Source organism: Poecilia latipinna, unplaced genomic scaffold (genome assembly GCF_001443285.1).
Source record: "Poecilia latipinna isolate Pla-1442-1.1 unplaced genomic scaffold, P_latipinna-1.0 Scaffold945, whole genome shotgun sequence".
Classification (NCBI taxonomy): Eukaryota; Metazoa; Chordata; class Actinopteri; order Cyprinodontiformes; family Poeciliidae; genus Poecilia; species Poecilia latipinna.
In genome coordinates this window covers 1-10,995 of record NW_015113561.1, presented here as the reverse complement: position 1 = coordinate 10,995, position 10,995 = coordinate 1, and the positions used below count along the sequence as shown (strand labels likewise).

The 10,995-nt window shown below is 41.9% G+C and overlaps 1 protein-coding gene across 2 annotated transcripts; it reads right to left on the bottom strand.

The window, feature by feature from the left end:
• Nucleotides 1-822: 822 nt before the first annotated feature.
• On the bottom strand, nt 823-10,971 carry LOC106957874 (WD repeat-containing protein 11-like). Of its 2 annotated transcripts, XR_001427047.1 has the most exons (9): nt 10,657-10,971; nt 10,256-10,436; nt 9,888-9,983; nt 9,373-9,538; nt 9,154-9,251; nt 8,905-9,050; nt 8,421-8,500; nt 7,855-8,239; nt 823-865 (listed from the first exon to the last, which is right to left on the bottom strand). XR_001427047.1 is itself a non-coding variant. In XM_015049407.1 (8 exons), exons 1-8 carry the CDS (start codon nt 10,740-10,742, stop codon nt 8,037-8,039), a joined length of 1,056 nt encoding a protein of 351 aa, XP_014904893.1. In that variant the 5' UTR covers nt 10,743-10,971; the 3' UTR covers nt 6,002-8,036. The 2 variants fall into 2 exon arrangements, 1 of the variants encoding a protein (XP_014904893.1); XM_015049407.1 differs by lacking the exon at nt 823-865 and having other exon boundaries at nt 6,002-8,239.
• Nucleotides 10,972-10,995: the final 24 nt, after the last annotated feature.

The window sequence follows — 10,995 nt, the reverse complement described above, 5'->3', positions numbered from 1 at the left end:
AGTGGAACGAGAAAGATCAGAGCAGAATCGTGTTAGAATGTCCCAGTCAAAGTTCAGATGTGATATAAATCCAACAAGGAGCCTGTGCCGAGAAACTCTCCATTCACCATCAATACATTCTGTGAATGGTTGGTTTCTGCAAAGTATCCAGTAAGGCGCCTGAATAAAAATGCAAGACCCATTTTTAAGAATAATAATTTCACTTTACAGTATTTTGTGTTTGTTTAAATTGTATATATAATCCATTGAAGTTTGTAATTGTGACATGGCAAAATGTAAAAGCAGTGCAGTGAATACTTTTACTCACCCTCAACAGTGAATTTCAAATACTTTTTTTTATTTAATTAATTTATTTATTTTGAACAAACAATAAAAAGTAAAATCAGAAAATAATAATCAGGAGACAAAAACTCATGCCAACTGAAATCTTCCCGCACCAGATGAACCCTTAAAGTTCCCCCACATTAAATGATGCTTGAACCTCATGTTCTCATCTTTGGACGTTTAATTATTTACACATTAATATCAACAACAGCAATTTTGGTCTTTGAGGCACCCAGTGCATAAATACACACTTTGTGAAGTACAATAAGTGAATCCAGTCAGAAGCTGCAGTAATAAATCAGAGCTAATAGTTTCTGCGTGCTGTAAATCTGTTATGGATTACATTCTGAACTGAACAGCCATGTGGATGTTTTCCTCTTTGGATCCACTGGAGCAAGGCCTGAGACTGATCCTGGTTCTCCTATGGCAGCGTAGCACGTGCTTATCCCCAGGAGGGAAGGTCTGCAGGGGCCACAGCAAATCAGCCCACCGCTCTCTAACACACACACACACACACACATACACACACACACACACACGTCTTCGGTGTGTCCGCTCAGACTGCGACGAGGAGGAAATGCACAGTCTGCAGCTCGGTGACAGAGAGCCACACGCAGCAGGCTGGTCCCTCTGTGCTCACAGGAAAGAGGCCAGAGCAGCTAAACTGGGATCGCTCTGTACATTCGCGCGCTGAGGACGCGTAGCGCTGGCTCACACAAACACACGTGCATGCACAGCGACGCAGGAAGTAGATCAGCAACAGTGCAGGTATCCTTTACTTCCTCTCCTGGCTGCCACTGTCTGCTGATGAAAGGGAATACCCTGATCTGTGCGGACCCCAGCCCAGCTGGCCTTGTGAGCAGCAGCTCATAAAAGGCCATTTCCTTCATAATCACAGCAGCCTTCCTCTAATCTCTCAAAGGATGGTGGCCATTAGACTGCGGAGGGCCTTGTTGTTGCAGGGGGCGTCTATGGCATCTCTATCACCTCAGGGCTCACCATTTAACTACAATAAAAACACAGAGAAACATGTTTTGGAGTCGTGAAATCCCAAGTTTGGGTTTTTGTCTCCCCCTGGTTCCTTTGTGACTGGTGGGCTTAATGTTGTCTCCTGCTTGAGCTTGTCTCTCATCGCCTCATTGTTTAGATGCTAAATCCTCAAGAGAATCTTTAAGCAGAAGCCATTTGTCATTAAACATTAAAACATATACATCCATAGCGAGGCTGAACGTACTTTAAGCTTTGTCAACATCTGATCTTTCAGCTGCGTCGGTTTTGGCTTGTTGACTCAGCAGTGTGGATTTCCTGCTATATGAGGCGTTCACTGTGTCAGGTAAGCCTCCTGCTCCGAGATAGTTTGGAGATTTCCACGGATGTGATGCATGTCGGTCTAAAAGAAACATGAATGTCTCTCTCACAATGCAACGCGAATCAGAGCCATCCGTCATCTTACTGTGGTGCACATCCCGATTGTTCTCTGAGGACCATTTACTGATGAGCTTCAGTTTCTGCAGGAGCTGCAAAAGCCTGGCACTACAAAAAAAAAAACCCTCCTGCTCCAGCCAACACATGACGTCTTATAAACATCTCCAAATCCCTCTTGATCTTGTCTTTGTATGTTTTGAGTTTTCAGGTTCTGTGAGGCTGTGATGATTGATTTTAGAGTATTTAAGTGTGTTCTTTAATATTAATTTTAGTTTACTTACTAGCAAGTTAAGATGAATTGCTGCCAGTCTGTTTAGCCACAGTAAGTTATTGTTGGAGGTGTTACATTCATGGTGGAAATGTAACGTTTTTACAGTTATTCATAAACAGTTTAGCTCTCATATCCCTTCTTAAGAAAAACACCCACTTTGATAATAGCTTGAACACTGCTCCAGACAGATATGTACAGAGGAGAAGAAAAAGCAAATGAGGTGGATTAGCAATGCTTACCAACAACTGATGGTGTCATCCAGGACATGTGGGAAATATAACCTCTGCTGCCCAGAAATCGAGCTGTTAGCATGTCATAACAGTCATGTATGACAGTCATGGGCCAGCAACAGCATCTTTAGTCAGAGGCCTCTTCAGATTCACTGCAAGACTGACTCTTACTAGAGAACCTAGAGATATAAGCTTGCTAAACCATTCTTAAAGTGGGATGTATGTCGCAAAAGTCAAGGGTAAATATTTTTTCATAACAGAAAGACAGTCAGTGTTCAACCTGGAGACACATACCTTTTTCGGTAACACTTTATTTGAAGGGGGTGAATAAGACTGACATGACACTGTCATAAACATGAATAAGCCTTCATGAATATTTATGACTGTCATAAAGCGTCATTCGGTAAATTATGACACATTTAATCCAAAGTTGACATTATTCAAAATGTCTGTTATGACAACTTGACATTAACCAGGAAATCATTACTGATATAAATTTGTTATAAAGTATTACTGATTGCACTTTAAAAATGAGGTAACTTTATGTTAGTAAAGATAAAGTTTAAACAGTAATGATTTCTTGGTTAATGTGAAGTTGTCATAACAAAGACATATTGAATAATGTCAACTTTGTATTAAAAGTGTCATAATTTACCGAATGACGCTTTATGACAACAGTCATAAATATTCATGAAGGCTTATTCATGTTCATGACAGGTGTTATGTCATGTTTATGACAGTGTCATGTCAGTCTTATTCACCCCCTTCAAATAAAGTGTTACCAATTTTTCTTTTTTTTTTCTTTTCTCATCACATCCTCATCTTATCTCATGTAAAAGAACACGATGTGATTTTTGTTGCACAGGAAACCAGTGAACAAGGATTTATTTATTTTTGCATCACGGTCATACCTTTTGGCACAACAGTTTTTATACGTAGCTATTTGTTGAATTAATTTAGTTTCATTTCTTTCATTTAGTTCATTACTTTTTTGTAACTTAAAAGAATAAAAAATATAAATCCCGAGAAGTATTAGAGCAGGAAAAGTACTCGATTTTACGAAAGAAGAATAACATTGTAGTTTTCTGGGCTTATTTTCATCTCTTAATAGCCCAGAATAAATGAACTGCTATTATCCCGATATAGAGATATATTTTTCTTATTTCATGAAATCAAGTGAAGTCATTATTTCTTGGAAAGTGAAAGTGGAGCCACAATAGGTGCCCCTATGCTCCTGACACAATGCTCCCTTTACTTCTTGCACAGCAGATAAAAGGTTATCTCAACACACACACGGCCAGGACACAAAAAAGGTAGGAGTTTCTAAAATAATGATCCTGTCTGGCAGCTATTACCAGTCGTTTATCATTCGTTAATGTACCATAGATCCTGTTGTTCAGTAGGCCCGTATCCACACTTAATGCTGTTTTAAAATGGGAGCATTGTGGCGTTGTGGTTAAGTAAGAGCATGGTCTGCTGAACACTCTGACATTCATCTAAATGAGTTCACATAAAGCTGGGGGCCTAAACGCTTCCAACATAAACATCACCTGGAGCCCCCAGCGTGGGCCCCAGCACCACTTCAACAGCCAACCGGAGCCTCAAGACTTTCGGGTAAACAGGAAGCTTGAACCAATAGCAGAAAGGGAAACTACGTCTTGCCAATGGAAGGAGTGACTGGCTGTGAATTTCAGATGAAACAGGGAACTCTGGGCCCCTGTGATGCAAAGCGATAGCCCAAGATGTGGGTGGGGAGACGTTTTACAGCGGTGAGGAACTCGTATGACCTTCAGCAGTTCCGCTTTCTGTTTGGCAGACTGGAGTTTAGAAAAATGACAGTTTCAGCATCAGATCAGCAAAAAATGAATTAATTTCCACCACTTTTTAACACAAGTTAAAAAGACACGAGTGAAACAAAAGCACTACCTGGGACAAGGCCGCCAAAAACTACTCAAAACTCCTCTAGAGAGGTATTAGGGGAACAAAGTGATTGCATAGCAACAAAGTAAAGATCTGAGAGGAAACCCTGAGTGAGGATTAGGAGACAAACTGCTGAACAACCCATAAAATGAAGATAAACAGCTGGGTTTTCTGTAAGTTGTGCGAGCAGGTTCGGACCTGCCCAGCCTGGATTCAGCGAGGAGGGAAAGACGCTCATGGAAACATGATGACCTGCTACCAGCATGTTCTACACACACTGCAGTGTGTGCTTCATCACAAAGATTATCTTACGTAGTATCTGTCAAAAACATCTAAACGTTTTTAGATGTACGCTAAAACGTCCCACATTTATGGTTTGTGAAAATTGGCAAATGGGAATTCAAATGGCTTTCTTATTGACACTTCTATAAGAAATAACTTCCATGTCACATGATGAACATGTCATGTCCAGGTCCTCCCACCTGAGCTGTGGCTTTAGAAGCTAATCTTCTCGGATTAATACCATCTTTGTCCACGTCTTGGCTGACTTGCTGTGACGCCAAACTCATTGGTTTCCACAATCCTGTTTCTTCACTGATGTCCTCACAGATCAACTGATTAAACTGAGATCAAGTTGAATCCACTTACACATAGTTTTGAGTGCATGTATGTGTAAGGGGGGCCATGCAGGATGGGGAGAAAGCTCAAGATTTTCCTCTTCTAGGAACATTTCAGCTAATTTTCAAACTTCCAAGTTTATTTTTCATGAAAGCATCAGGGGGAAAAAAAAGAATAAAGGTCATCATACTTTATTCTTTATTCAACCCAACTGCTAATTACATATTTTTTTCTGAAAATGTTCAAGATCTATTGCACTACTGTCAAAAAAAATAATAGAAGTACTTGGAAAATGTACTTTGGAAATGAAATGGAAAATATTTACTGTTGTACCAGTGGTCTATAACATAAAAGCCCAATAATATTTACTGGTGTCTGCTGCTGATTTTCAGCCTGTGCATGAAACAGACCAGAGCCCTTTAAGTGCTTCTCACAGCTTTGGGTCTCAGGACCTGCCTGCTTTTATTCCAGTTTCAGAAGGGGCCAAGCAGCGGATGGAAACAAGCCTTCAAGGAAATCAATGGAGGAGGTGCGGCGAAGGCATAAGTCTGCCAGGATGCATTTAGGTGCAAAAAAAAAAAAAAAAAGGAGAAAAGAAGCAGTAAGTTGGAAAAGGGAGCTATAAAGTCAGGTCAGCTGGATCGGAGTCGCTGTTTTAGGTAGCAGGGTGGCTGTAGGAGAAAACCTGCGGCGAGGCCCTGCATGCATACAGATGATCTGGCTGTAACAGCTCTCCGGCAGTTATTCATCAAGCCATTAAAAGGAGCACAAACAAGTCATTTGGGAGCCCTGTGTGTTCCAGACAGTTTTTCTTCTCTTTGTGTCAAGATTTTTTTTTTCTTTACTGGGGGGGGAGGGGGCAAGGAAGAGAAGGAGAATACAGATCGAAGAATAAATCCGAGGCGATGAAAAGGGAGAAAACGGTTAGACCTGGGCAGCGAGCTGAGGCCAGCTGTTGGTCTGCCTCCCGAGCAGAAAAGAAGTTAATTAACTGCGGAAGTGGCTCACGCTGGGACTAATTCACTTCAAGGACAGGCTGATAAATGAGCGAACATTAAAATTCAGCCTACCTGGGTTGGAATTCCCAGAGTGTCAGCCTTTCTGGTATTATCACAAAGTGCTGGAGGTGTTTAGCTTTATTTTAAGAGACAAGAGTGCCCTCTTGTGTTAACATTCATGTAAGCGAGTGAGAAGAAAAAAAAAAACAAAAACAAACCTTGAAGACATTTTTTATTACCATTCATATACACATATAATTCTTTATCTTGCCATGAAGCATCAGAATCACGATTTTAACAATAGACAAAGAAAAAAAGATAAACATTATGGATTCTTCTTCTTAGAAAATATACAGTTAAAGACATGTCTACGTGCCAGGATTTTCAGCAGTATAATTTCATTGTACATATAAAGAAAAGCAGCAGAATGTTGTTAAACATTTCGTCAAAAGGAAAAGAAGACCAGTACACGTCTCCACGATGCCCTCACACAGAGTAAGATACACTACAGCTAATCACGAGTAGTGTTAGGCGGAGCAGTCAGTGGACGTGGGTTACCATAGCAACACTGTTCCAGTTTTTTACAGTAGCACGGATTACATGAAACACCACTGGTGTGTTTATGAAACACATCAACACTAAAAGTAAGAAACTGTTCTTTTTCTTCTTTTTTTTAAATCACAAACACTATAAAATCTTTGCAACATTACGCTGATGGTTTGGATCTTCAGGATATGTTTAGCATGTAAAGAACCAGGCGGGACAGCGAAGAACGGGTGGCAGTGCAAAAGTATTCCCACCTCTTATACTTTTTTATTGTCGTTGTATTATAACCACAAACTTTAATCTATTTTATTGGGATTTCATACGATAGATTAGCATATAAATAGTGCATAATTGTGTGGAAGGCAAAAATATTTGCACAAATCAGAACCAGTCGACTTCAAAAATCACTTGTGAGGCAGAAAACTCACACTGCACATCACCCTGAACACACCTACCCCACAGTGAAATCTGGTGGTGGCAGCATCATGCTGTGGGAAGCTGACCACAGATGATTGAGTCGAATAAATAAGGAGAAAACCTATTAGAGTCTTCACCAAGCTTTGGACTGGGGTGGAAGTTCAGCTTCTAGCTGGCGATCACCAACATGTCATGTGTCAAAATGGTCCTGTCAAAGTCCAGAGGTAAATCTGTATGAAGGACTTGAAAACAGATGTCCACAGATATTCTCTTCTGATTGAGTTTGAGCATTTTAGATAAGAAAACTGTGCAGGATATCTTTACTCAGGATATGCACAGCTGCACAATCATGTGCTACTTTGTGTTACTCTGTCATGTATAATCCCAATAAACTGCAATTAATTTTGCGGTTGTAAGATGACAAAAGTTTAAAAGGTCTAAGTGGAATGAATGAATGAATGCAAGGGATTATTTCAGAAAGCAGCACAGACTGGTTAAACGTTTCAGAGGTCTGATTAACAGCTTGATAGCTCTGTTTGTAGCAAACGTCATTACCGTAACATCAAAAACACAGATGGCAAACTGTTGCAAGTGTCCATAGAAACAGCCGAAAGGATGCTAAAAGATAACTGGAATGGATTAAGATACATCATGCGTCTAATTCACGTCATCACTGTGGTGACAGTTCTCGTATCAAACTGACAAATCAGGAAAAGTCAGGTTTTGGTGAGTGACTCAAAGAACAAGTTGCTTTTGTGTATTTGTGCATAATCACATGGCCAGTTAAAGCAAGATCTCCAATCAAATTATAAAGTCTTAGGTGTGAAATTAAAAGTGCAATTCATGAATCAAGAAAGTCACCCATGGGGCACCGCTACAACACACTTTCAAAAGGACAGAGATCATTTTTTTCAGTGACACCCATAGAGCTACAGTAGTACTCTGACATCACCAAAACCATCACGGAAAGTAACCATTTGTAAAACAAACATTCAGGGATTTAAATGGAAGCAACATGGAGTGACAAAGAGGTGATGGGGACACAAAGTGTTTCTTCTTGGGCCGTTACATGCATTTACACATGAACACACACACATACACACACAGACCGTTTACATCACCTCAACCTCATCACAGCCACAGACGCAGGTAGCTTCCAGTAAAAACCTCACAAGGAATAAACGCCTCGCATCCCCTCTCCTCAGAGATGCAGAGGTGATGAGCATGAATCTCCCGGATGCCGATCCAGAGTTCATTCATAATGATCGAGTTCTGATAGACACCCGCTCACTCTGTGCTCTCCAGTCCCACTTCCACCTCGTCTTCGCCAAGTACGGCTTCGGGAACGCCACCTTCCCCCTGGAAGAGCTCCTCCATCAGCTGCTCTCCGGCGCTGCCGGCCCGCGACGCCCACAGAGCGGCGCCCTCCCGCAGGCCCAGCGAACGCAGCAGCCGTGCAAAGTCCAGAAACGCAGCCTCGATGAGTTTATGTGCAGCGACGGGTTAAGGAGGACACAGCACTACGTGCAAACACTCGAGGAAATTCTAAGGCACTCGTAAAGAGTGGTGTTTCAATATGTATAAACTGGCCTAAACAAACAAAAACAAAAAGCGACCTAAGCATCATTGAGACCCAATGAGTGCTGTAGTGAGATTTCAAAAAAAGGATATTGGAAGAGTCATTGGCCTCCATTACCCCAGATTTCAAACAAGCCTCAATGAAGAGGGCGGCGCGATCAAAGTACCTCATACTGCCAAGGCAGGTGGAAAAGAAAAGAAAAGAAAGACACAGAAGGAGGTTAGAACATTAGCCATAAACCAATGCTTCACGTGTGATTATGAAGCATTCATCAACTCTGAGCAGCTCTTGCTCAGAAACCTGAGCAAAAGCTGTGGGGAAGGCAGAGTGGTACCAGCATTAGATTGATCAAAGGTACAGGGCAAGTCGCATCCTCAATACACAAATTTAGAGATTTTGATTTTAAAATCACAAGATGAAAATAAATCCAATTATAAAAAGCCTGACAACCTTTTTAAAAACTGAATCAAGCTCGTTTATCAAATATTATATAAAAAGGTTTTAAATAATATTCTTATCGCATGTAATTCATTTAAATAACTACAAATAGATACTTATTTAAATCAATTCTCTCACCTGTGCAGCATCTCTCCCACTTTGTAAAAGCAGCCCAGGGACAGCAGCACCAGGATGGCTTTGGATTTCTGGTTGACCTGAGGGGAGCACAGGTGCTCTGCCCAGCGCTTCAGCACGTCGGAGCCTTCTGCTGGGCTCAGGCGCACCTGGAAACCCAGAGATTCACACCGTCAGACAACAGGCAAATGTAGTGGGTCTTCTTCCGTCGACCCACTACTTCAGCCTCCGATCCCAGAACTGCTGAGTTACCTTAGCGAGCCACACCGCTCGGTTCCACTCCCCGTAGGTCTGCAGGTAGCGGCAGGCGTCCGCCGCCTTGTCAATCAGACACAACAACTGGACTCCCTCTGCAACAAAGTCAAAACAGTCCACAGATATGTGTTAAGAAGAGACAAACCGCTGAGACTCACACTTTCTGCATTTGGCTCATTTAAACTGACAAAGCAGATAACAGGTTGTGATAATTACCTGCCAGTTTGCCATTAGCAATCATATTGGTGGCCACTAGCTTGATTGTAGACTGTGAAGGGCCCGAGGAGGTGATGGTGGTCACTAGGCAGGCTTTGAGTGAATCGCAGTAGTAGCTGGGGTTATCTGCACTCGTCTCCAGCAGCAACTGCACCGCCCGGTCGGTCTGAGAGACATAAGACAACACCTGAGGCAGGCAAGCACTGGGAACTGTGAGCGGTAACAATTTTAATCTGGTGTACACACTCAGGAAGGTCATGCTGGGTTGTGGACAGGCCTCTCTGCGCCAGATTATGATCCATTTACAATTAATCTGAGTGTATGCACGGTTGAGAAGTGGAACGCTGTTCTTTAAAGCTGGATTAAAACAAAACGGATCAGGCCTCACGTTGCAAACTATGTGAGAATTTAGAATCTAGATTCAGAAACTTTGCAATAGGAATCCTTAATGGCTCTCGCACAAAAATGAAGTCTGAGAACCGCTGGTTTAGGTGATGGGATGGTGTTGTACCTACCTGACCCAGCAGGAGGAGCTGGTCAGCACATTTCTTGGTGTGTTCATAACTGGACCTCTTCACCTCCTGCAAGTGAACTCGATCCAGCTGGAACTTCTGTTGAGTGAATCAAGTGGAGAAGATGACTTCCAAATATTAATGTTAAAACACTTATGAGTCGGAGAAATGTGACGAAATGAGTCATGAACTGAGTGAGACAACAGAGGAAACTACAGCACTTTGCAGAAAAACATAAGTCTGTAACGTTTTAACATTTTGATACTTCATAATCACAAACTTTATTGTCTTTCAGCTGGATTTGGGATCTTTTCTCAGTGGAAGATGAAGAAACAAGTAAAACTACCTGACGTGCCTCTCTTTCTACTGACCTGGAAGTAAGAACTCTCGCACAAAATGTCGTGGCAAATGTCCAGGTGGTTCTGAGACGGCGGCTGGGTTTCTTCACTCCCCCCTTCAGAGGTCACGCTTAGCTGACGAGCCTGGGCAAACAGCTGCAGGTAGTGGGACGCCACTGTCCAGAAGTTAAGGTCGGACTCATCCCCGAACAACCTAGAGTCAACCACAACATGTCAGACACGTTCAGGAGAGGAAAATCTCTCTCTGAAGGATTCTTCTGTTTTACAAGGAACTTTATTTTCTTAGTAATATGCTCACTAATGATTTGAGCTCCTATAACTTTTAATTTTCTTTAACTTATTCGTCCTTTAGCATCATTTAACATAGTGCAATCTGAAGATTAACAAAGACTTTACAAAGAAGGAGAACCCACCGTGACACCAGGAGGCAGCGCTGCAGAAGACTCAGCTCCGAGTCCTGAAGCACGCTCTTCATATCGCTGAAAAACCACACAGACATTCAGCAGAACCAGAGAGGCTGTTTTTATCTTCCAGACCACAGAGTACACGCTGCTTTTGCGGCTGCAGCTTAGAACTAATTTAACCTGAAAGGCAAAACTTCATTTACCAAAAAATCTTCCTGCAGTACATATTGATAGAAAGATACAAACATGTGAATCTGAGTATTTGAATTCTAACTTTCAGGCTACAGGTCCAAGTGTTAAAACTCTCATTGGCATGAATGTCACGTCAATGTTTGTCCTTTCTGTATG